Source organism: Canis lupus, chromosome 4 (assembly GCF_011100685.1).
Source record: "Canis lupus familiaris isolate Mischka breed German Shepherd chromosome 4, alternate assembly UU_Cfam_GSD_1.0, whole genome shotgun sequence".
NCBI lineage: Eukaryota > Metazoa > Chordata > Mammalia > Carnivora > Canidae > Canis > Canis lupus.
In genome coordinates this window covers 19,287,825-19,315,458 of record NC_049225.1, presented here as the reverse complement: position 1 = coordinate 19,315,458, position 27,634 = coordinate 19,287,825, and the positions used below count along the sequence as shown (strand labels likewise).

Sequence of the window (27,634 nt, the reverse complement as noted above, 5' to 3'; positions counted from 1 at the left end):
AATGTAAAATTTAGGGGCAGAGGGGATGAGGAGAGAGAGGGCACATAGCCACATCAGGAAGTATAAAGCTATGGGCATGTCTTTTTCTTAAGCTGGATTTTTACATAGATATATTATTATTATTAATATTATTATATCTTTATTTATAATACTGTCTTATATGTGAAGTAGTTATTAAAATTTAATAAAATATTAAAATGGGATCAATCTGAATATAGGTGATGTTACAATATTCTCTTTAAATTTAATAGGTTTTTAAAATCTAGTTTGTGTGAGGTACGTGCTAGGTATTGGGTTATTAGTAGCACCTTACATTTGCAGTATTTAGTGTGTTTATCCACATATTATATTATAAGGACCAGATTACCTTGTGTTTGCTACTAGATCAGAAACTCTTATGTGTTTTATAGAGTAGCAGACTACTCTTCTGTCAAGTTATATTAACTTGTTCAAGGTCAAATAGATGGGAATTAGAAGAGTTACAACTTGGACTCATTTCTCATGACCTGTTTTCCCTAATAATTGTCCTTTCCAAATAATAGCTCTTATGACAAATGATAGTCAGTGTTGAAATATACTAGGTCTTGAGTTTAATACATTTATTTGTTTATGTACCTGCTTTTCCCTACTAAATGATGAGTTCTATGAGTAGAAGTACAATGTCCTGTTCATATTTATATTTCCCATTACCTACTGCAGTGCCAGATACATAGTAATTGTTTAATAAATATTTATTGAAAAGATAATGAATTGCTGGTATTTGAGAACCTGGTGAGAGATCTTAATACATCTAATAAATATTTACCCAATAAGAAAAAGACAGGGTCATCTATCTTGATGATTTAAAATGGAAAGGAATGAGTGCATTGTAAATAAGATATTTGGATAATAATGACTGCTAGGACTTGCTTGCTCTTGGCCTCTTGGGACTATTAGATACATATTGTACATGGTATTATAGAGAATGTTTATGATATCATAAACCTGATATCAAGCTTAGAAAAGGCTTTTATGGCCAGATATAATAATGATTTTTATTTGTTTTATCCAAAAGTTGGAGAAGCTAAAACTGAAATGCAGAGCAGAGCTTTAAACAAATTACTATGAAATATTTGTTATGCATTTCATGTCAATCCATTTATCATCAATATTTATTAGGTAACTGTTTTTATTACCATGTTGTCATATGGTTCATGGAACTAGAAAAGAAATCAAAGATATTGTCTCCAATCCTAAGCAGTGCATACCTGTTTAGGGGTTGAGAATAACATAAACCAAACTACTAAAAGTCCAGCATGATACTGCTCCTTCAAATCCTATGTCACATGTCCTAGGTTGGTTTCTTTGGGAAGATGACTCCAGGATGGAGTTTAGTGGTAGTTAGTGTTAGTTTAGTGTTAATTAGGGAGTGTCCTAGTGAAAAATACAAATGAGAAGTAGCATGGAGGAAAAATAATTTCTGAGGGTTAATTTTGCTATGCTTTTCTATCTCGAATACATTTACTTATTTTATTTTATTTTTTTAATACATTTATTTTTTATTGGTGTTCAATTTACCAACATACAGAATAACACCCAGCGCTCATCCCATCAAGTGCCCCCCTCAGTGCCCGTCACCCATTCACCCCCACCCCCTCCCCTCCTCCCCTTCCACCACCCTTAGTTTGTTTCCCAGAGTTAGGAGTCTTTATGTTCGGTCTCCCTTTCTGATATTTCCCACACATTTCTTCTCCCTTCCCTTATATTCCCTTTCACTATTATTTATATTCCCCAAATGAATGAGAATATACACTGTTTGTCCTTCTCTGATTGACTTACTTTACTCAGCATAATACCCTCCAGTTCCATCCACGTTGAAGCAAATGGTGGGTATCTGTCGTTTCTAATGGCTGAGTAATATTCCATTGTATACATAAACCACATCTTCTTTAGTATACTTAGTTTATTTTTAGTCTTCCTTTTTTTTTTTTTTTTTGTCCTTGTTTGAAATAAATTTATTCACAATGTCAGTTTTCCTCTGGGCACCTTATATTTAAGATGAAGTACATTCGTTCTTTTTTATTTTCCAAAATAAGCATATCTATCTATCTATCTTTCTATCTACTTATCTACCTATCATCTGTCTATATATTTTTTTTTGCCTTAGTGTCTTAGAAAGGTGTTTTCAAATTTTTAAATTGGCTTTGTTTGTTTTTGTCATCTTTAAAATTGATATCTAGTTTCACTGAATTTTGGTCAGAAGAAATGTTTATTTTTTAAAATTTTTGGAATTTTTTTGAAGTTTGTAGATTTTTTGGCTTAATTTATGGTTTTATGAAAGTTGCACATCTATTTGAAAAAAATTTGTATGCTCTCTTTGTTCAATAGACAGTTCTAAAAAATCCATTATCTTAATTGTAATAAAATATCTGCATTTTTATTCTTATTTTCTATATCATGTTTGAGAGAGAAGACTTGAATTTTTCCATATTTTGGCAGAATTCCATTTTCTCCTTGTATCTTTAGTGGCATTTTGTTCTATATGTTTAGAAACTTACCTTATTAGGTTCAGAAACGTTCTTGACTATCATGACTTCTGATGGATTGTACCTTTTAACATTATAAAATGTTCCTCTTTGTTCTGTTTAATAGTATCTACTCTGAATTCTATTTTGTCTATTTTTAATATTAATATTCATGGCTTTCTATTAAAATTTTTCTGATGTATCTTTGACATTAATGTTATTAATTTTGATCGAATTAACCAACTTCATAAAGAATACATAAAGTTATTCTTGTAAAAGTAATCCTACAATTACAGAAATATGTAAAGGAATTGTTAGCGTTTCTTTTTATTCCACCTCCTTTCCCTTCTCATTGTCAGAAATAATTGCTATTAGGGATTTGGTGTGTATTTTCCAGACCCTTTTCTTTGCAGATACAGTTTTTTTCCCTCCTCTTGTTATTTATTTATTTATTTATTTATTTATTTATTTATTTATTTATTTATTTATGAAACTCCTATGAAGATGGATGTTGGCCTGTCTGGGTGAGTCTTCTGGCTTTTAATTTTATTTCCCATACTTTGCATATTCCTGCCATTTTTCATTTTGGCAGATATCTTTGGCTTTGTTTCCTCATGACTAATTTTGTTATGAGGTGTTCATTCTGCTGTTCAAGTCTTCAGTTGTGTAATTTTTATAACTGTAATACCATTTTTAGTTTCCAAGAACACCTATGGTTTTATTGTGGCTTATAGCTATGGTAAACATTTAAATCTCTTTGAGGATGTTAATTATACTAATTATATTTTCTTAATCGTTTAGTACTTCTGTTTGTTGAGTTTGAGGCCTTTCTTTAATTCACTTGGTATTTCTCAAATGTTTGGCAACTAACCACTGACATAAGGATCACTTTGGGTGCTAGTAAAAGTCAAGATTTCTGTTCTTTTAAATTTATTCTGATAACAGGATGATGAATCTTTTTCAAGAGACTAATTTCCCAGGTGATTCTTATGCACACTAAATGTTGAGAACCCATTCATCTAGATTGTATAGTACCAGTAGCTGCAATGTATTTTACATCTTAGTAAAACTAAGTATTAGTGTAATTTCCTTGCAGTCATTGTAAGGTCTTTATTACAGGAATGTTAGGTCAAGTTGTTACAGTGGAGGAAGGAGAGTACAAAAGTACAGATGCTTCTTTAGATCAAGAAAGTGGTTTGTCTTTCCACAATAGGAACTTGTTGACCCCTGTGACGTACATTACCTAGATTCCCCAGTCTAAGATCCCACTCTGGGTTTTAAAGTTACAATAGCCACAGGTTATCTTAAGCTGAAGTCCATGGAGATCTATTTTTGTAATATAGGGTGCCTGTGGATTGGATGGGAAAAAATACATCTTTATTTTTAAGACTGGATCTGAAATTTAACATTTTTTAAAATTAATATAAATGTCTTAGTAATTGGCAATACCTAAGACTTTATTGCCAATAGAAATCACAGATATTTTTACGGGTGCGTGGGTGGCTCAGTTGCGTAAACATCTGGCTCTTGGTTTCTGATTAGGTCATGATCTCAGGGTTGTGGGTTGGAGCCTTCTGTTGGGCTTTGCCCACAGTAGGGAGCCTGCTTGAGAGTCTCTCTCTCCCTGTTCCTATGCAACTCCCTGGGCTCGCTCTCTCTCTCTCTCTCAAATAAATAAATAAATCTTAAAGAATTACAGATTTTTCATACCACATTATGGTGTATAAAATATCGCTTATGTATGTCATTACCTCTAAATTATGGGAGTTAATAGATCCACTACTAGATCTTGTTGTTTCATGTGTTAATATGACAAACTTAATATTTTTATAACTGTCAATGTAATCGGTTTCCTTTTAAGCCTATCTTTGATTTTATGCATTACAATCATTGTTTTGAGAAGAGATTTTAATTTTCATCAGACTGACAGTGGAATCCAGGACACAATAAAGGCCAAGAAACTCTGTACTTGACTTGTGACTTCAGTCTGGGTCAGTTGCTGAGTCAGTTTTTTCTGAGAACATAATATTGGGTAAATTGTTCTGCCCTTTCATCACTTAGCAGACAATGTATTTAATTCCTAAAGCTTCTGATTCTAGGGTACTGTTGGAGTCTTAATTTTTTTAAGCCTTTTTTCCCCCCTAATTGGAATTGTTCTTTTTTTTTAACTTTTACCATTAGCCTTTTCTTTCTTTTCTTCCTCTGTCCTTTCTTTCCCCTTTACCTCTTATATTTTCCTTCCTTGTCTTCTCTTAATTTGTTTTCATTTTTTATTTAGAAGTTAATAATTTGCACATTTACATTTAAACAATACAATAATCTCTAGTGAGTTTTGAGAAAATAACATTAAGAACAATATCTCCTGCTAATCCAGAAAGTTCCACAAAGGTAAAAGAGAAAGACAAGTTTTATTATGGAGTAAGCATTAAACCAGAATGTGATATTAATAATCACAGGCAGTCCACTAAAGAGACTGCAGATACAGAAAGAAATATCACCATTTTGTATAGCTAAGCAGATACCCATTATATCTATGTTCTCAAGATAAACAATAACTAGTCCTCAAATAAGAGGACTTGATAGTACCATTTGCATACATAGTTCATCCTAAATTAACCAGATAATTAGAATGACAGTCTGTGTTAGCTAATTGCCTTTATCCATAGGAAAATTAAACTTCATATATCTTTATGACAGGAGTGGGGATTGTGACTTGAGCCAGGTCCCCACAGAGGTTAGGCTTCTACCCTTCCACAGAAACTGGGAGGTGGAGGTGCTATCTTTGATGATTACATTTCAAAGAGATGGCTTCCAGATCCTTGAGAAAGGCATTCCTGGGTCGAAAAGCTGAAAAGCTGGCAAGAAGCTTATTTGGATTTTAAGAAGACTTACATACATTTCAAAGGGACAGAGAACAAAATTGCAGTAAATTTTCTAAAGTAAATGATGAAAGAAAAGGGTGTGGGCAGTTTCTCATTGCCCCCGGGAAATTAGTTTTTCATTTTTAGATTTGTATTTATCTTTACTTTTCCCCCAGGAACAAGCATATTTTAAAAATCACTCTTTGTTTATTATTCCAAATGTGTCTCTGTATATACAAGCATGAATATAACTCAGGGATACATTATTGGCATATTAATTGTTCTTTAAATGTTCATTGAATCAGAAACATTCCAGGCTCTGTTCTCAGGGCTTTTATAATTTAATTTAGCAAGAAGCAATCAGTGAAGGCTTTATGGGAAGAGAACTGAACTGGGTCTTAAGAATGGGAAGAGGAGTGCCTGGGTGGCTCAGTTGGCTTAGGTCATGATCTTAGGAGGGAGGGAGTCCTGGAATTAAACCCCAGAGCCCCACATCAGGCTCCCTGCTCAGTGGGGAGTCTGCTTGTCTCTCTGCCCCTTCTCCTGCTTGTGCTCTTTCTCTCTCTCAAAGAAATAAATAAAATCTTAAAAAATAAGAATAGGGAGAATTGTGATAGGACATTTAATGACTTTACAAACTTCAATGCCTAAACAAATATAAAGATCTGCAATTTGGGTGGGTATATGGGGACTTTTTAATAAGATGGTTTACCAGCAAGAGAGTCCTTATCTTTTTTATGTGCACCGGCGGAAAACCTCCACATGGAACATATCATTAAAGATGAATAGCAGAATGAGATTGAAGTTAATGTTACTTGGGACTGTTGTGTCAGTTTGATCAATCAGTAAATCAGTGTATTTTGTTTAGTTCAAGAGCTTATAAATTCAGCTTTCTTATTAGCAGCAATTAAGATATTTTATGGTACTTACCTGGGGGTGGAGAATGCAGAAAATACTTTTAGGTATAAGAGATTTGGCTTAAAGTTTCTTTTTACTAAAAGCTTGTTTCTTAGGGAAATCACATTTCTAACTCATATTTTTCCTCTTTTAAAGAGAAGGTTAATAGTGCTCCTTTTCTACAGTAATTAAATGGAAATTTCCAGCCCATGCCACGTTCCTAAATACTATACTATAGTGTCTATAGCAGGAGAACAGTAGACAATATGGCTTAGAAACCAAATATGAAGAAACTATAATGAATGCCAAGCCAAGAAATTTAGACTTTATTATGTAAGGTGTGTTTGATTAGGAAAGGAAGAGACTGAAATAGATATACGAAGATTAATCAGCCATGGTGTTCAGATTATTTTTCAGGGCTACATGGATGGAAGCAAGAAGAATCATGAGATTTTTGTAACATTTCTGATAAGAGGTAATAAGGACTAAAACTAGAGTAGTTAAAATGAGAAAGGGAAGGGAAATATAGAAAGAAGGAAGAATTGACAGTTGTAGTAACTCTAAAGATTGAGAAAGAAGTGTTCCAGGATGGCTTAAATATCAAATGGACCTATTCTTGAAGGAATGGTGACTTCATACCCTCAATAGAAGGATGAACTCAGTTGAGAGAAGGAAGATACCATATGAAGCAAGAAAGACAGCCAAAAAGAAGTTATTACAAACTTCTGAGTATTTAACTATATTTTTTGGAGTTAGTATTATCAGGGGAATTTACTTGAACATAAGTATAGATGACATATGAACTGAAATAAGCAACTTATTATTTTTATAACTGTTCCTTCAAGAATATTAGTTAAAATTATTCCAAATCCAGAAGGTTCTCTGTGGTCCCCTCTTATAACTGTAGATACAATTAGTGATCATATTATCTCAAAGTCTTTGGAATGTTGTATTTACCATTTAAAGTGATCAATTATATCCACTTTGTTCCTGCCACGTGTAGCAAACTTTCTTTACAGCATGGGCAATCTGTTGGACAAAGTACTTTGTTCAAAATTGATTGTTGCTTATTTGAGGAATGTCCTGACAATAAGGTGCAATCAAGAAATGTGAAGAATATTTATTAATTTATTTCTTACAATAAAAAAATAGTAAAATATAATTTTATTGGTATTTGGTCCTGTGAATTCTGGCTTTAATTTAGAGGAATCTGCTTTTACTGTAATCAAAGTATGAGGAGTGGAAAATTTTAGACTTCTTTGGTATGAGGACATGGTTTGATGAAATTTGGTTCGTGATATGGGTCCTGATAGAATGCCATATTTTGCTCCTTAGGATGTTGATTACTGCTTTATTACAGAGAACATTGTACAGTGGCCATCCTTTTTTTAGAGTTTGGCACCTATAGCTTTTGTTAATAGGTATGTATACTGCTGAATTTAAGATTTAGGGTTGCCTAGGTCCAGCCATGGATATTATTTACAAGCCTCTTTTTTTTTTTGCACATTTTAGTATTTATAGTAGATTTGAAAAGGCCAGAAAGGTGGCAGGCAATTATATTTTGAAAGCTCATTAAACTTTATGCCGTAATTTCAAAGCTTATTTTCTGAGAACAGTTGAAAAGAAGTCTTTGTAAATTCTAAACACAAACTTTTTGTTGAAGATACTATTGATTGTGAAGAAAATATTGCCAACAAATTTTTATAATAAGTATGCGTAACATTTAAAAGAAATGGCAAAATTATTTCATGCTTTCTTTGACAAACCTGGGGCTCTCTTCATGATCATACAAAACCTGTGCAGTTGCATAGGCCTTGTGGTTAGAAGGATCTCATGTTTAGTTTCATGCTGAAGTTGCTATCTTGAAATTCTGAATACATCTTGAACAAAGGGTTCTGAATTTTCAGTTTGCATTGAGCCCCCCAAATTATGTGGCTGGTTCTGCCTAACTAAATTCTTTTGCATACTTTCAGATTGACTTGTATTCTGCTTAAGCCCATTCACCTGATCCCAGCTCATTTTTAACATGTGAAATCAAAGATAGAATCGCAATTAAAGTGAAGCCTGCTAATTTAGCTGATTACTGACATCTAAGCAGTTTGGATTAAAAGCAAGTCACAAAATCTCCGCTTTGTTAGCTACAAATGACCTGAAACGAATAATTTAGCAGGCAAAATCGGTGGCGCAGCGGTTTAGCGCCTCCTGCAGCCCGGGGCGTGATCTTGGAGACCCTGGATCGAGTCCCACGTCGGACTCCCTGCATGGTGCCTGCTTCTCCCTCTGCCTGTGTCTCTGCCTCCCTCTCTCTCTCTCTCTTTGTGTCTCTATGAATGAATAAATAAAGTCTTTAAAAAAATTTGAAAACAAACAAAAAAACAAAATCCAAAAGAGCAAAGACCAAAAGCCCCAGAGCAAAGGAAAAAAATGGAAAGCAATGAATAGACCTGAAGTGCCGGCCAACACTGACTCCTCTCCCTGCCTACTATAAGCCATTCAATTGGCATGTGTCATATCTTACAGATGAAAAAGCAGTCTGTGCAGATGTATATAGTGTAGATGCATGCATCTGTCATGCAGCTGCCAGAGGTTATATTTGTTAAGCAGCCTGCCAGTAGACAGGAGTTTTGAAGAAGGGTAGTTGTTTGTGGGAGGTAGATTAATCTTATATATTTCACAGGAAAACCAAGTCTCTAATAAGGCCTAGTGGTTTCCTCAATGCCTAGAATGAATCTAACCATATTTTTTTTCCACATTACTATCTTACTTGTGGTCAGCTTAGAGAGAGAGAGAGAGGGAGGCCAGAGGCAGAGTGGGTACTCTGGTGATGGATGAAGCAGTGTAATAAAATAGATTCTACCGTTGGGTGTGTGACTGAGACTGAGAGTTGAGCTCAACTGACCACTTGATGAAAAACAGATGAGACATATACTGAAGGTGGTGAGAACAGTCTGTTTTATTGGATGCTTTTTAATATTGAAGAATTTCTAAGTCTGAATATTACTGACTTAAATGTAGGGCTTAAAATATTTGTAATAAAGTATAATATATATGGTGTTCATGTTACAGTTGTCATTGAAAAGGTGATTAATGAGTGTTGGAATGATTAATGAGGAAACAGCAATGGACTAAGCATTTTTATCTATCCTGGTACATGACCTGGGGACATCTTTGGAATAAGGAAACAGCAGGAGTAGCTTGAGCTGGGAAAGGCATGAGAGTTTTGACCTGCTGCAGAACCACACTCACTGATCTTCATCATATAGCAAACAGGCTGTAATTTACCAAGGAGCCTCCTCAAAACCACCTATATTAGAAGGAGAATCACATTCAGTGCTGATGCAGATGCTGTACCAACTGGAGCCAGGATTCTGAAGGAATTTTGTGCTTTCTTGGGGGTAACATCAAAGTGCTTTGCCTCAGTTTAAAAATGAGTGCTCTTTCATCAATTCCCATTCCTTGACTCATAATTCCTGAGGATATTTTGAAATTCCACATACTTTTCCTTGCCTGATCTTAACTATGAAACTAATAGGCATGGCCACAGTTAAATAAATTTGGAAACCTTTAAATTTAGTAATTTCTCATCCAGACTACAGAAAAATAATCCTGTTCATTTTTACCTAAATTACTTTTTATTGACACCTGATACTTCTTCTCATTCTCTATCCTGGTATATATCCCTTTTACTCTCTCTCTAGATAGGACACTCCTTTCAAGCACTGATTTTGATCTTTTTTTTTTTAATTTTTTTTAAATTTATTTATGATAGTCACAGAGAGAGAGAGAGAGAGGCAGAGACACAGGCAGAGGGAGAAGCAGGCTCCATGCACCGGGAGCCCGACGCGGGACTCGATCCCGGGTCTCCAGGATCGCGCCCTGGGCCAAAGGCAGGCGCCAAACCGCTGCGCCACCCAGGGATCCCTGATTTTGATCTTTATATTCAATTACTTTTTCTTTTGTTGACAAGACAAAGGGAGAAAGAATCCTTACCACAATTTTGCTTTGCATTCATAATGATTAATGGTTTAAGGCATCCTGATTAGAAAAGTCTGAAGTGGAGTCCAGGGATGGAATTTTCCTTCCAAGGCATTATATATTGCTAAATTTAAGGCATATAGTTTAATGCTATTTAATAGCATACCACACTGCATAAGATCAGTATCTAAATTAAAAGTAGTCTGGTTATATAGATGCATTCTTTTAACTTTATGTTTGTTTTTACTTTTATTTTTTTAAAGATTTTATTTATTTATGTGATGGAGAGAGTGCATGAGCAGAAGGGAGAAGCATAGAGAGAGGGAGAAGCAGACTTCCTGCTGAACACGGAGCCTGATTCAGGGCTCGATTCCAGCACCCTGGGATCATGACCTGAGCTGATGGCAGACGCTTAACTGACTGAGCTACCCAGGTGCCACTTTAAGCTTGTTTTTCATGCTGCTCTGCATCCCATTCATCAGAGCTATGAGAATATTGTAACATTCTGAAAGGGATATGTTTGACAACTGCAGTTTTTAAAAACATAAAAAAAATCAGTGGCTTTTTAAAGTCTTCTGTAGAACTCAAACTATTGGTTGGAATGCAAACTGGTACAGCCACTGTGGAAAACAGTGTGGAGGTTCCTCAAAAAGTCTCTAAATAGCTGTGTTCTAGAGAACATGAGAAAGGAGTTAGAGATCATATCAAGAGCATCTGAAGGATGCTGTTATTGAGAAATCGTCATCACTTAACACTCCTGTTCCCACTCACAATTTTTTAAGGGCTAGGGCAGACATGACTTTGAGAGTTTTATTGTTATTAGGCATGACTGTGTTGCAATGGCTACTCTTTTTTCTGTGTTCTACTATGCACAATCCACCCATGAATCCAGGGCTTATACTTACCATGCTATTTCTCCCAAAGGACATAATTATAGAGGTAGAATCAAATAGAAATAGAACATAGGTGGGATTACTTGTTTTTTCCAGTTGCCCCCTGTGTGTCTTTTCTCTTCTTTGTCAGTGAGTTGCTTTCTGGGAGTACTCCACAGGCATAACAACTGCTATACCTTGAAGATGGCAGGAACTATCCAAATGTTTGCTTGAATTTTGCAGGTTTGTATTTAGTTAGGTTGCAATTGGTAAAATACATGAACATAGAAGGTAGGACACGTGTAGAATTGCTAAGAAAATTAAGAATTAACTCTACTTAAAAATATCGGAGCATATGGTATATTTTTAGTGACAATATGATTGCATATAAAAATTGCATTTTCTCTAAATTCATTGTGAACAGAATGAATGAATCATCATTACTGATACATTTGTAGAATTTTTTACACATGGTTTAAAAACATACCATAAGTAGAGATGACAAACATGTAAACACATGATTATTTCCAAGTAAATAATCAATAACAAAGATATAACTTGATCCTTCATTAAGATATATTGTCTCAGTCAACAACATTTTGGTATGAATACACTAAGATTCATGCAGGATTATAATCAATATTACAACAAAATCAAAATGTCTTCTTGGAATTTTACAGTTCTTTTAAAAAGATCTTGAAAATAAAATTCTTGAAAGCTTATATTATTTTTAATATAACCTGATAAAATGGAAGCAAACAGTTCATGATGTGGTGCTGTGCATAGACAGATGCTGAACTCTGACATAAATATGTCTAAGAGAAGAGGTTACTACCTCAGGTGAAATGAATTAGATGACTAAAATTTTTATTGATGTTCTGGTAAAACCACTATCATAGTATGCATTGGGCTATTTAAATGGTCTGCACTCATCATTTAGAAGAAAAATTTTAAGGGAGTCTGCATATACCTAACTTAATTTACAAGTATATTGAATGTCTTTCTAAAATATTCTCTGTTTTTCTATTATATTAATACACAACAGAATGTTAATTATGTACATTTTTATTTAATATAACTGAATATATAGTTAACTTTGTATGTGTAAATTAACTAGTTTACCAAAATAGTGTAAATAATATTTATTGAGCATTTTGCTAATTGATAGTTTATTTCTCACATTTTGTCTTTCTTTATATTTTTTCCTATCTGGAACTTCCCTTCTTTAATTTATTTAAGTGAAAATGCAGTAAAATAATGGATATTTTAGACAAAGAAGAGCCTGTGAGTTCTCTCAATAGTATTTTCTGTTGTTAATCATAAGGAGAAATTTTATTCCATTTTTATCACTCACTCTGAAGATTGATAATGTAGTTGCTTGAGGAACATTATTTCTGCTATGTGGTTATTATTTCTGCTGCTCCCAACTTGAAACACTTGCATGTGGTTTTGTGAAGAATGTTGGTACTTGATTATAATCATAGCTACATCTCTTTTGATAGGCAATTTCACTTTGGAGAATAGGTGTAAGATTTTTAGTGTTTTGAATGTAAATCGGATCAATCTCATCATAGAATATAGAGTGTGTGAATGATGAATAGGATTTATTACATCTTGTTTATTAAAATACAGAAAACTTTTTCTAGCATTATTGATTTTATACTCTAGCTTGCTTAAGAGTTTTTATAACTTCCTATATTCCTGGTAAGTCATGGCCAAAGCCTAGCTCAGAATCTGAAATATGTTGGATGATTAATAAATATTTGGGGAAAGAATAACTGCCTGATACATGTCTGTGTAGCACATTGAGTATTCTGTTTTAGGAAGTGTAGCTTCCTTCATAGTATACTGTGGCTCTATTAATCAGGAATAGGTTGTAGTATGTATAAAGGTAAAAGTAGGGGTGCCTGGGTGGCTCAGTGGTTGAGCATATGCCTTTGGCTCAGGTCGTGATCCTGGGGTCCTGGGATCGAGTCCCACATCAGACTCACCGCTGGGAGCCTATGTCTACCTATGTCTCTGTCTTTGTGTATCTCATGTATAAAAAAAATCTTTAAAAAAAAAGGTAGAAGTAGTATTAGCAAGGAAACTATGATGTGGGATTTACCCGACAATTATTAAAATATGTTGTAAAGCTACATGAAATTCAATCCAATATGATGGATACAGGTTTTATTTCCTCCACTCTAAAAGGAATAAAATAAAGGCTTAGGCAGTTTAACTTACTTTCTTAATGTGAGTGGGGGGCAAAGCATAGCATCTTTATTTTTTATTTTTTTATTCTAAAGCTCCACTAAGATAGAGAGCTCTATAAAGAACTGATGGTTACTGATGGTTACTGATGGGGAAGGTGGGGGGTGAAGGATGGGTTAAGTAGGTGATGAGGATTAAGGAAGGAGTGCACTTATAATGAGCACTGAGCATTGTATGTAAGTGATTAATCACTAAATCATACACCTGAAACTAGTATTACACTGTATATTAACTAAATGGAATTTAAGTAAAAATTTAAAAATATATAGAAGATAGCCCTGGTACTTCAAGGTCATATGTCTTTATTTTTTTAAAAAGACATATATTAACCAAATATATTTGTAGCATTGAACCCAATATAGCTTTAGTTGAAATCCTTCAAGCTAATTAATATGAAAACTTAATATCACGCACACACACACACACACACTTAATTCTGGTAAAGAAAGGAAGGATGATTTTTTCTATTATGATTCCAAAATAAATATTTAATTGATATTTAGAATGTAATAGAATAATACATGTTTAATAGTTGTCATTTTTTAACAAAAATTAAGAGTTTGAGTTTTTAATTAGCACTTAGTTTTATAAGTAATAGACAATTAGGTTATTATTAAGAAATTAAAACATTGGCCACCATCTCAGTCTGGATTCTTTTCAGATATAGCAAGTACTATGGCATTAGTATGTTTCCTTTAGACCTTTTCCTAGGCTCTAATATATTTTGTGTGATCAGGGGAAATCTAAAGTATGTTGTATGCTTGTTTTTTTTTTTTTTAAGATTTTATTTATTTATTCATGAGAGACACACACACACAGAGAGGCAGAGATACAGGTAGAGGGAGAAGCAGGCTCCATGGAGGGAGCCAACATGGGACTCGATCCCGGGTCTCCAGGATCACACCCTGGGCTGAAGGTGGTGCTACACCGCTGAGCCACCCAGGCCACCCGCTTGTTTTTTTTTTTTTTTTTTTTAATGTATATGATGGCACTGTAGATATCATGCTACAACTTTTGTTTTTTTAATTCTGCAATATATTCTGTCAGTCTTTCTAACTTATTTTATATGGATTCACCTCACATCATTCACTTCCAAATACATATAAAGCCATGATCTCAGTCTTCTCAAAAGTTAGCATTTATTTCTGTGTTTCTCAAGGCCACAGTTTTCTTTCGCCATAACTCATATTGACTAAAATAATCTTACATTATATGTTCTTTCCTGAAAGATAGGCTTTAGGCTGCAACAAAAAAGAAAAATGATCCGCAATGTTGATTTAAATCATAGCTACTCCATTGGAAGATTTATGCATTTTAAGTCATTCCCTGTATCATTATTTAGGTTGGTTATCACACTCTCCATCTATGGGTCATACACCTCTTTTTTTTTTTTTTTAATACTTATGAGTGTGCCAAAGATTTTACAATTGAATTTTAATCATTCTTTTTAAGGTTCTAATTTTTCTTTACTCCTATATATGTTCTCTTTCTGACTGTATGGACCTCTTCTCTGCCTTTCAGGCTGTTTTCTGTGTCCTATTCAAGTTCAGTCTGGGTGCTTTAGCTAATTATTTTAGGAATAAAGCCAATCTCTTTCCTTTGGGTTATTTTCATAGATCACAGTCTTCTGCCTCTTGCTCTAAGTTCCTTATAAATATAACCCTGATCCCTACTCAAGATCTGATAAGATCTGGATATGATTACTTTTAAACTTTCAATTTCATGTTCTGTGGAAATCCCAACCCTTCCCTGAGAATCCTATGAATCCCTGGAGCTTATTTGGCTGCATTGTCTTTAACTGTCTTGATCTGCACCCAATTGTCCAGTGTTATGCCTAACTAACCTATTCTTAACTTCTAATTCTTTTTATTTATACCACATATCCACATTGTAGTTATATACTTATCTAATTATTTAATATTTGTCAGTTCCTCTAGGCTATGAGTCCTCTGAGGAGGCAGGGATGTTCTCTCTTCCCTTACCAATCCCTGACATAGTACCTAACACCATAGTAGCCCCAGAAGATGGATTGAAAATGTAAGGAAGGAATAATTGAAGATAACTTGAAGCTTGAGATCAGAGCACAGAAAGAAGTTGGCCTTTAAAAGAAGGAGATGAAGGGGAGAGAGCATGAGAGGAACAGAGAGGGGGTGAAAGGGAGAGAGAAGGATAAAGATCATCCTGTGGACAGATGAGAAGAAAAAAATGGATGAAAAATTGTATTGAGAGAGGTCAGTGGAGTGGTATACTAGGTGGTTGTCAGCTTCCCTAGAGTAGTAGGAAATTATATGAATTGTAAGTTTTGTAAAATTATTGTCGTGTCCTAAATCCTCTCTTTTAAGAATATTATTAGATAAATTACATAATATTGCTTACTTTCAGTTTTAACGTTTATAAATTTATGATAATATCTCACAAGGAGGTTGGTGATGATTACATGAAACAATGAAAGCAGAATTACATGGTAGTTATAACATGGAACTGGAAATAAGATTGGACAAAATTTCGCTTCTGCTACATACCAGCTGAATGATCTTGTACAACTTACTTAGAGTCTTCAATTCTGAGTAGTATGAAGAAAAATGAGGAATCAAATTCCCTAACCAAAGAATTTATAAGATGCTGAAAGAGGAGAATATGAAGGATGATAATAACATGAATAAATTTACTCATAGCTAATGAGCTAGGCTATCTGCTCCCATAAGTTATACCTGGTCTTATGATCTCTAAGGCATACCACCTCCTAAATAGAAACAATCTTCTAGAATACAATGAGGTTAGGGCTCTTTTTTGAGAAAACATTTTTCTGTCGGCAGAGTATGAGGCAGGTAAGTGTATATTGAGCAAAGCCTAGAAGAAAGGGAAAATATTTTCTATGTTCAACAGAGTGCACTCTTGAAAATATAACATCATGTCGTTTCTTCTTTTTCTTCATCATCACCACCATCATCATTATCAACAACCTTATTATTATCTTGTGCTGAGAACACTTAACATAAGATCTACCCTATTAGCAAAATTTAAGTATGCAATATAGTATTGCTAACTACAGGTACTATGCTGTGTAGAAGATCTGAAGAATTTATCTTGCATAGTGAAAATTTGTACCCTTTGACCATCACCTCCCACAAATCTCTGAAAACCACTAGTTTACTCTTTGCTTCTATGAGTCTGACTATTTTAGATTCCAAGTATAAGGGAGATAATAAAATATTTGTTTGTCTGTGTCTGGCTTGCTTCATTTACCATATTGTCCTCCAGGTCCATGTTATTACAAATGGTAGGATTTTTTCTTTTTTAAGGCTGAATAATATTTTATGGTACATATATTCCACATTTTCTTTATCAGTTATCTACTGATGGACATGTAGGCTGTTTCATGTTCTTGACTATTATGAATATTGCTGCAGTGAACATGGGATTACAGGTATCTGAGGTCCTGATGTCAATTCCTATAGGTAAATACACAGAGTGGGGTTGTTGGATGATATGGTAATTCTATTTTTAATATTCTAAGGGAATTCCATACTGTGTTCCATAATGGCTGTACCAATTTATATTCCTACAAACAATACACAAGGATTCCTTTTTTCCACATTGTCACCAAGACTTCCCATGCATGTATAATTTTATTTATTTTTAATACATAAAAATACATTTAATGTATTTTTAATAATAGCCATTCTAAAAGATGTGAAGTGATATCTCTGTGGTTTTGATTTGTATTTACCTAATGATTAATGCTCTTGAGCACTTTTAAATATACCTAATGTCCATTTGTATGACTTCTTTTGAGAAATATCTATTCAATCCTTTGCCCATTTTTTAATTGAAGTGTTTTTGTATGTTTGTTTTATGTTTTTGCTATTAAGTTTCATGAGTTCTTTATATAATTTGGATATCAGCCCATTATCACATATACAGTTTGCAAATATCTTCTCCCATTCTCTAGGTTGCCTTTTTATTTTGTTGATTGTTTCCTTTACTGTGCAAAAATTCTTTAGTTTGATGTAATTCCACTTGTCTGCTTTTACTTTCATTGCCACATGTATGCAAAGAAGCATTACCAAGAGCAACATCAAGGAATTTTCCCCCTATATTTGCTTTTTAGGAGTTTTACACTTTCAAAGTTTTACATTTAAGTCATTAATTCATCTTTTCTAAAAGATTTTATTTATTTATTTGAGAGAGAGAGAGAGAGAGGGCACGAGTTAAGGGAAAAGGCAGAGGGAGGGGGAGAGGGGTAAGCAGGCTCCCCGCTGAGCAGAGAGCCCCATTCAGGGCTGCATCCCAGGGTTTCGGTATCTTGACCTGAGCTATGTAAAGGCAGATGCTTAACCTCAGAGCCACCCAGGTGCCCCAAGTCATTAATTTATCTTACATTGATTTCTGTTCATAGTGTAATGTAAGGGTTCATTTTCATCCTTTTGTATGCAATTATCCAGTTGTCCCAGCAGCATTTATTGAAGAGACTTTATTTTTCACGTTGTGTGTTCTTGGCATTCTTTTTGAAAATTAGTTGACTGTATATGATGGGTTTATTTCTGGAATCTATTTCTGTTCTATATCTATGTGGCTACTTTTATGCCATTACCGTGGCGTTTTAATTACTAAAGTTTTGTAATGCAGTTTGAAATTAGGAAGTGTGATGCTTCCAGCTTTGTCCTTCTTGCTTAAGATTTTTGACTATTGGGGGGTCTTTGGTTCTATATGAATTATGGAATTGTTTTTTCTATTTCTATGAAAAATGTCATTGACATTTTGTCAGGGATTGCATTGACTTAGTAGATTATATGAGTTGTATCTGGACTTTTTTTAACAATATAAATCTTCAATCTGTGAATGTAAGATATCCTTCCATTTATTCACTTATTTATCTTATTCTTCAATTTCTTTATTAATGTTTTGTAATGTCAGTATACAGATCTATAATTTCCTTTGCTAAATTGTTCCTAAGTATTTTTATTCTTTTGGATTAGATTGTCTTTTCAAATTAGATTGTTTTCTACAATTTTTGTAATAGTTCATTTTAAGTGTATAGAAATGCAATCGATATCTGTATATTGATTTTTATTCTGTAACTTTAATGAATTTATTTTTAGTTTTAGCAGTTCTTGTTGGTATCTTTAGAGTTTTATATATATATATATGTATATAGGGTCCTGTCATCTGCAACAGAAACAACTTTACCTCTTCCTTACAATTTGGATGTCTTTTTTTTTTCTTGTCCAATTACTCTAGCTAAGACTTCCAGTACTATGCTGAATAAAAGTGGAAAGAGTGGCCATGCTTGTCTTATTTCCTATCTTGGAGGAAAAACTTTCAGCTTTTCATTATTTAGTGCAATAATGATGTGCTTGTCATATGTGATCTTTATTGTGATGATGTATAATCCTTCCATATCTGTTTGTTGACAGTTTTTATCATAAAAGCTATTGAATTATGTCAAATGCTTTTTCTGTGTCTAGTTAGATGATCATATGGTTTTAATCTTTTCTTTTAATAATGTGGTATATATCACACTTATTGATTTGCATATGTCATACCATCCTTGCATCCCAGGACAAATCCCTCTTGGTCATGATGTATACTCTTTTAAATATGCTCTTGATTCAGTTTGATAGGATTTTGTTGAGAATTGCTGTACATCAGGGATTTTGGCCTCTACTTTTTCTCTCCTTGTAGTTATCCTTGTCTGGGTATGATATCAGGGAAATGCTGGCTTCAAAATTAGTTTGGGACTGTTTCCTTCTCTTCAAATTTTTGGAAAAGTTTGAGGAGGATTGGTATTATTTTTTTCTTTAAATGTTTGGTAGAATTCACTAGAGAAAACTTCAGGTCTTATGCTTTTCTTTGTTGGGTGATTTTTAATTATTGATTAGTCTGACACAAGCCTCACTTCCACAACTCTGGGATCATGACCTGGGCTGAAATCAAGAGTCAGACACTCAACTGACTGAGTTGTCTAGGAGCCCCAGGATTATTTTTTTTATGGTTACCATGAGGCTTACATAACACATTTTATAGTTTATTTTAAACTGATAATGTAACTTTGACAGTATACAAAAACCATATACTTTTTAAAAACAGATTTATTTATTTATTTATTCTTGTGGGGGAAGAACAGAGAGAGAGGGAGAGAGAGAAAATCTCAAGCAGACTCCCTACTGAGCATGGAGCCCAATGTGGGGCTCAATCTCATGATCCTGAGATCATTACCTCAGCTGAAATCAAGATTTGGACACTCAACCAACTAATCCCCCCAAAATATATTTTTATATTTTATATTAACATTTTTGTTATTCCTATTATAATTTAAATTTTTTAATGCTGTGTTCATTAGCAAATATTTGTAGATTTGGTTATTTTAATACTTTTTAAAACTGCTATGCTACAGTTGTAAGTAATTTATCCATCATCATTACAATGTTAAGAGTATTTTGAATTTATATATTTATCTTTACTGGTGACTTTCACATTTTCAAATGTTTTCATGTTCCTAATTAGTGTGCTTTGTTTCAACTTGAACTCTTTAGCATATTTTATAATGTGGGCCTAGTGGTAATGAACTTTGGTTTTGTTTGTCTGGGAATGTCTTTATCTTTTCTTCTGAAAAACATCTTTGCCAGTTATGGTACTCTTGGTTGCCACCTTTTTCTTTTAATCCTTTGAATATATCATTTCACTTTCTCCTGGCAATCAAGATTTCTGCTGAGAAATGTGATGATAATTTTATGGGGGCTCCCTTGTATTAGAGAAGTTGCTTTTCTCTTACTGCTTTCAAAATTCTATTTTGTCTTTGACTTTTGACAATCTGATTGTAATATGTCTAGATGAAGATCTTTTTATATTTAATCTGTTTGGGGTTCTTTGTACTTCGTGGATCTGGGTGTTTATTTCCCTCCCCAGTTTGTGAAATTTTTTTTGGTCATTATATCTTTAAATAAGATTTCTGAACGTTTTTCTTTCTCTTCTCCTCTGGGACTCCCATAATATGTATATTGATTTTTTTGGGTGGTGTTCCGAAGACCTGTAATTATTCTTTACTCTTTTTACTAGTTTTTTTCTTTTTGTTCCTCTGACTACGTAATTTCAAAAGATTTGTTCTTGAGTTTATTGATCCTTTCTTTTGCATGTTCTAAGCGATTCTTGACCTCTTTAGTAGATATACAATTCAGTGATTGTATTCTTCAGCCCCAGAGATTATTTTTTATGATTTCTGTCTTTATGTTAAACTTACCATTTTGTTCATGTATTATTTTCCTGACTTCATAGAGTTGTCTGTTCTCTCTCTTACCTTGGTGAACTTGTAAAGATGATTATTTTGAATTATTTTTTAGGCAATTAGTAAATCTCCATTTTTTTAGAATCAGCTGTTGGAGCTTTATTTTGTTCCTTTGGTGATACCATATTTCTTTGATTCTTCATGCTCCTTGAAACCTTGCATGCTGTCTCATTTGAAGCATGACTGGCTTCAGGAGAGAAAGATCTTCACCAGTCAAAGATGCTAGAGATAGTGGGTTCTCTCAGACTCTTTCTATGTATGCACTTGGTTTATTCCTCCTTATTCCCCTGGGGGTAAGGTCTTAGACTGTGTATCTTAGCTTGATCCTGCAAAGCAAGGCCAGGTGCAGGTGCTGAGATTCTTCTATTTATCTTCCTGAGAGCTTTGCCCTGAAGTGTTCAAGGTTATGTACCTCTTCCTAATCCAGCAGATACAGCTAGATGCTAATATTTGTGTGCTCTGTGGGAGCTCATATGTCTGCAGGAGAGCTTGGGATGTTGGCTACAGGGAGAAAGGGGTTACATGGAATGCTGGTAGTACATTTTGGCTTGTTGTAGGATCTATAGGCAGAGGTCCTACTGGGTTATGGACAGGGTTCTTATTAGAAGCCATACTCCAATTAGTAGGATCTGCCAGTGGTTAAAATTCATGCATTGGTTGTTCTGACCTCTTGCCTTTTTCTCTCTCTTACCCAAGACTATTAAGCTTTCAATGTATGGGTATGGAAAGATGGATGTGGGCCTTTTGGACAGCCTTTTCACAAGGCTGGGGAAGCTGAGGGCTCACTTTGCTCTCACTTTTCCTAGCCCAATAAATTGTAGGTGAAGGCAGTCTCTGTAGGCTCTAGGCTGTGCTATCTTGACACAGATAAAGGGAAGGTAGTTTTTTTTTTTTTTTTTTTTCCTCTTCAATGCTCTGTTCTTTGGTTTTTTGCTCCACAGGGGTGCTGGAACTTCTCAGCTGTACAATAAGACTTTTATAAAGGTATTCTAGTTCATGGGTCATTGTTAAATCAGTTTCTATGAAGTGTGGAACCTATTTCATCATCTTACTGATGTTTCGGAAAGATAATTTTTTACTTCAGTAGATATCACATATCCATTCTACTTTATAGAACATTCAAGTTATATAAAAAACTCTCACCTTTTCATTTATTTGATGACAAGGAGAGTAAAAACTTTTATAGAATGTAAATAGGAAGACAGTAGTTTTAGGCAGAATCAAGAGGCCTGAATGTGGGTATCAGATGTCAGAGTAGGCAATAGTTTGAGTTTAGATGAGATGAAAGAATCTGGCTTAAGGGTCAAGCAGGTAATAATCCAAAGGTAGGATTGTTTGAGAACTGGTCTTATAGAGCAGGAGCTACAGTGAGCTTAATCCTATAAGAAAGGTTGTTTTCTGATGTGAAGTCATAGGCAGAACATCTAAAATTACATTTCTTCTAGCAATACTTATAGATAAACATTTGAAATTTAATCAGTTTTACACATTATAAGCTGGAGACATATTAACTGTTTCTAACACATCTTCTAATGGCATTTGAGCAAGCAGTTCTTTTGTCCTCAGTGTCTCTTCTTAGTGATAATATCACATTGAAGAGATCTTTTCAAAAAGATTTTAATTGGTTTAATAATTGTTATGAAACACTGGAATAGAATATTTGTGCTAAATTAGTCAGGCAAAGAAAGACATGGTAAAAATCGCAAATGAAATAAGGAGGTAGATTTAGATGTAAATGAGTCCTTGATGGATGGCCAAGTCTATGGTAGAGTTATTGTCTATTTGAGAAGATTATGCACTGGATAAAGAAAATGTTAAAATTGATATTTGTAAAATTAATTTCCTTTCTATTTTTTTCATTTTTTTGTTCATATAAAAGAGAAAAATGGAGAGACTCATTAACACAGGAGAAAAATAGGAAGGAAATAGAATCATGAGAGGAAGAATTATTCTGGATAATCTCAAGACATTTCACCAATTATATAAAAGATCTATTTCTAGTTGTATTTTATATAGTATATGAACATTACATAGTACTAATTCTTTTTTTCTAATTGTTTTGAAACGTTTTGTCTTTCTGAAATGATTTTCTCTTCCAAGCTTGGCCTAGAATTGAAGTTTTAAAAATTTTATCCTACTTTTGATTTCCAAAGATTTATCATAATGTAATGTAGGGCAATGATTAATGTAAGATATACATATACACACAATATATGTACACCTCTGTATATGTGTGTATACATATATGTAAGATTATACACTGATCATTCTGTGTGTTTGTGTTTGTATGTGTATACTCACATATGCACATACATTTTGAAGATCATTATATGATTTCATTTTATGCTACAGGTTCTCCAGAGAGCTTTAATTTGATACTAATTCTTTCTCCAATTACCACATTATGGTTAAATCTTGGAAGGGCTTCTTTTCTTGATATATTTTAATAAAAGAACCCTTAAAGCCTCATATTATCCATCTTTTCTTCATAGGCCATAGATTGTGTTGACTTCTGTTGCCTGAAAACTTACATAAAATGGAAACATTAAAAATATCATGTCAGGATCCAATAGTGGGATATAGCTGGAATTTATAATAGATCAAATGGAAGATAGTGTTTTACTTATTAAATAAATAATTAAATTCAGAATTCTCTTTGATATGTTAGTGTTGAGGTTAATTAGAGTGTATGATTTAGAGTGAGGCATAATAAAAATAATATTGAAATAGGTATTATACAACCCAGAAACTCCTCTGAAATCACTGTTTATTTGCCCAGTGACCTTGGGCAAGAGAGCCTCAGCTTGACTCATCATCAGTTGAAATGTGTAGTTAACAATATCTTTATTGCCCTGAGATAATATATGTGAAAATATTACATAAAGTTCTATATTAAGGTGACTACTGTAAATAATAGTTAATATGTGCTATGCACTATAGTAAGCATTCACATAGTTCTTACAACAGTTTTATGAGACATTAATATTTCAGTTTTACAGATCAGGAAGGTAAGGTTCAAAGGGTATGCTACTTGATTGAGCTCACAGTATTGATGAGTGGGAAAGGCAGGATATGGATATGAGTTTGTCTGACACTAGACTTGATGCTCATAATTGCACAATTTTTATCTCTCATTTGAATAATAATTATTACCTAGAATAATGCATGGAAATGGAATTTCCTTTATTATCACCTCTGAATTATAACTGTGAAAGAGAAATAATATTTATTTTTCTTAAAAACAATGCAATGGAGTTCTAATTATCAAAATGTATTCTTCCTTTAGAATTTAATTGTCTTGGATCCGCTCACAGTGACTGAGGAAGAAATTAGACCATCACTAGAGAAGCGTCTTGAAGCTATTATCAGTGGGGCTGCACTATTAGCTGACTCTTCATGCACTAGAGATTTCCATCGGGAACGGATTATTGCAGAATGCAACGCCATTCGCCAGGCTCTCCAGGATCTGCTTTCAGAGTACATGAACAATGTAGGTAACTGGCTTTCCACCAATCCCATACACTGATATGTGCTGAAGTTCTTTCTGTGTACAAATGTGATAAATTATAAATGAGTACAAGTGTTACATAGGTTGGCTTTCTGCTTGGGTGCTGCTTACAGAGTACAGCATTGATATAGTAGTTTCTAGGGATGGGATCCAACTGTGTAATTGTTTTGTTTGAGGTGGTATTTAAATATTAGTTGAGGAAAGGGGTCAATGTTAGAGAAAATAAATGAGTTGGACATCAATTTAAAGGATAAAAGGAAAATGATGAGAAGGGCAGGATTATGTTGGTGAATAACAAAATTAGAGTTTAGACAGTATTAGATAGGGTTAATGCTGCAGAATCAGGGGTAATTTTTGAAGGTGTAAGGAGCTCATGTAATTTGTAACGTTAACTCCTAACCTTTTTCACATGTGACATAATGTCACAATTTTTTTGGAGTTTTAGCTATCTCATAGGAATAATAAAAATGCTGTCTAAATTTAGAGAGATGCAAAAGTATTTGTTTCAAGGTGCTTTTAGTTTCACTTCATCATCTTTATATATGATATATTCATTTCATATGTACATATCTACATCGATCTATGGAGTATCTATGCCAATTCTTACATTCAAATCTTATTGCTGTTTTCAAAATAGAGAAGAAAGCCTTGAAGACATTGGAGGCATATATCGTTCATAAAGCTTCCTTAAATAATAGAGCTAAACAAAATGAAGGATTTATATAATATATATAATTAATATATAATAATATATATTTATAAAATATTTTGTTCATCTGCCTTATAAATGGAATAATTAAAGAATTATAAGGGTACATTTTGAAAATTATTAGTTAGAAAGCATATGACTTTTTGGTGTGAAGTTGAAGATTTAGGATTGTTCAGGATAAGTAATTTATATGAATAATTGAAATGTGCTAAAATTAGTTAATAAGTTTTAAGGCTCCTTCTGCACATTTGATGTATCTCCATACTCTTAATATTTGATGACTTTGGCTCCCGACCAAAAATCGTTTGCCTGTCAAGAAATCAAAGTTGTAAAGCAGATTGTGTTAATAAGAACAACATGTTAGTAACATCATATCCTGCTTCTAAGCTAGAATATCTCCATTTTTAGCATATGATATATTCTTTTTCTATTTCCAGTATTTTTTATTATTTTTTATGGAAAATCATGACACAGCAAAAGAAATAGAAAATTATATAAGGCAAATATGAACCCAGAGAACATATATATTCTTAAAGATTTTTTAAGGGAAGTCATCAGTTATAAGAAACTCAAAAGATAATATTGTATTGGATTTCCTTCTCTCATGATCTGTAAACTATTAAAATTATTCTCATATTATAGATAAAAATACAATTATATTTAAGTTATTTTATCTCTAAACTATAAAATTATAGATAATTTCACTTCATCAGATATAGATAAAGTTGTTTTATTCCTTTAGATACAAAAGTGAACAGATACACATGCACAGTCACCTACATACATAGTCAAGGATGGCTACGTAATTGTGGAGCTTGATGCAAAATGAAAATGCAAATATTTTTGTTCAAAAGCAGGACAAAAAACTTTTTCCCTTTTCACAGTCTTGATTGACCCAACAAAGGTAATTTTTATTTGCTATTTAATGTTTGTCTCTCTAGTGTTTAGGGATACTTGTGGGAACATGCAGACCCTCACAGGTATCTGTGGCTTTTCCCCATGACTGTGACCCACTTTGCCTTTTGCCAAGGGTGACAGCGATTGTTGGGTGAGGGAGGCAGAACTAAATGTAAGTCTAGGACATATGCTTCATCACTCCATCAGACTGTGATATGAGAGCATTAAAGGCCAACCATGGGGTTCTTTCTGAGTATGGGGCCCTATGTGCAGTCACAGTCCCCAGAAGCTGGTCCTGTACATCATCAATACATATCACATAAGTGATTTCATGGCTCTCTTCAACTTTGGGTTAAAAACTATTTGAGTCAAAAATACTCATACCAAAGTTGAAGTGATGGGAACATTCTATCCTGGGAGCAATCATTAAGAAAGGGCATTATATCTAGATATTTATAAACAATAATAAAACCAACTGAAAGTTGGTCTGCTTTTTACTATCACTGTGTTCTAGCAATTCTAAATGTTAAGTGAGAAAATGTTTTCCTCAAAACTTTTTCTAAGTTCTAAACAATTACTGTGGTTAGAATTGACTTTTAGTAATATGTATTATGATTCAAATTGCACATTTTATTATTATACTTTAATAACCATTATATTCCTTATACATTTAAACAGCAGATTCAAAATAAACAATGATGACACAATGATTGTAAAGACAAAAAACTAGAAATAGAGTCACTTCAATTCTCTTATTTTATGTGATCATTTAGAATTTTTATTTCAATTTCTAAATTATGACAGTGGAACAGTATGAATTGCCAGGGGTAATATTTGTGTTAAGTAAATGCAAATTTTATACATGTGAAGTCCATATGTAAAAAACTTTTTTCATTTGTGTAATAATTTACTGACTTTGAGTACTAACTTTGAAATTTGTTTCCCTTTTAAGATTTGTCCATTGCTTTAAAGTTAAAGAACATATCAAAAGAATAATGATTATTACTGAAAAGTAATTTTGTCAAACAGAAAAGAGATTATCTACTTCAGTGCTACATGAGGCACTGAAAATATATATATATATATATATATATATATATGTATTTTTCTATGTTTTACTTCTCTTTTTCTTAACAGTGGTTTACTCTGATATTCAGTTTCAAGGCCCATTTGTCAAGTAAAATTTATATTACTAATATCCTTCTGTTAGATATGTTAGTTTTAAAACAAGGTAAGTTCTGTGTTAGAAGAGTGAAGTGGAAAGAAGCTTCTTCAGTTATAATATGCAAATAATTAAGATCAGAGGTAAGTAGCTTTTTTTTAAGTCATTTTCAGGTAATTATCTTAACTCACATATATATTTTTTAAGGATAGCCTCAATGTAGGAATTTAAATGTTTTTCAGTTATTTAATTGGGTAGGTCCTACTACCCTTCATGCTTGATGGAGGCTGTTTTCTTCTTCCTTCCTCATTCCCTCATGTTTCCTTGTTCCTCTTCTGGCATAGAAGAGTAAATGCCCCTGAAATACCTCTCTCTAGTGGCACTTTCCCATTTTTAGCTCTCATCCCTGTTGGAATTTCTATGTTTACTTGCTGGACAGGAGCTCTAAGAGAGTGAGAATTATCTCCCCAGCCATTAGCACAGAGACTTGCAAGTAGTTGGTGCTCAGTAATTATTATGTGGATACAGGTAGATTGAATTTAGTGTTTGCTTCTCAGTTTTTTAAATTAAAGTAACAGTGTGCCTAAAGCAATTAATTTGTATTTATTTATTATATTAAATGATAACCATGGAGAAAACATGGAAGGATTAATAGTAAGAACAGAAATATAGGAAAGGAAAAAGAACAGAGGAGAGAAAACTGTTCTTTGG

At 33.4% G+C, this 27,634-nt stretch overlaps 1 protein-coding gene across 7 annotated transcripts in view; it reads left to right on the top strand.

Annotated features, from left to right (window-relative positions):
* CTNNA3 (catenin alpha 3) overlaps positions 1-27,634 on the top strand; it is a 1,666,571-nt gene that overhangs the window by 433,581 nt on the left and 1,205,356 nt on the right. For all 7 annotated transcript variants that reach the window (XM_038534069.1, XM_038534067.1, XM_038534068.1 and 4 more), the window contains one exon: positions 23,934-24,137. In XM_038534069.1, the coding sequence (XP_038389997.1) occupies positions 23,934-24,137 (204 nt within the window). The remainder of the gene's footprint in view (positions 1-23,933; positions 24,138-27,634) is intronic.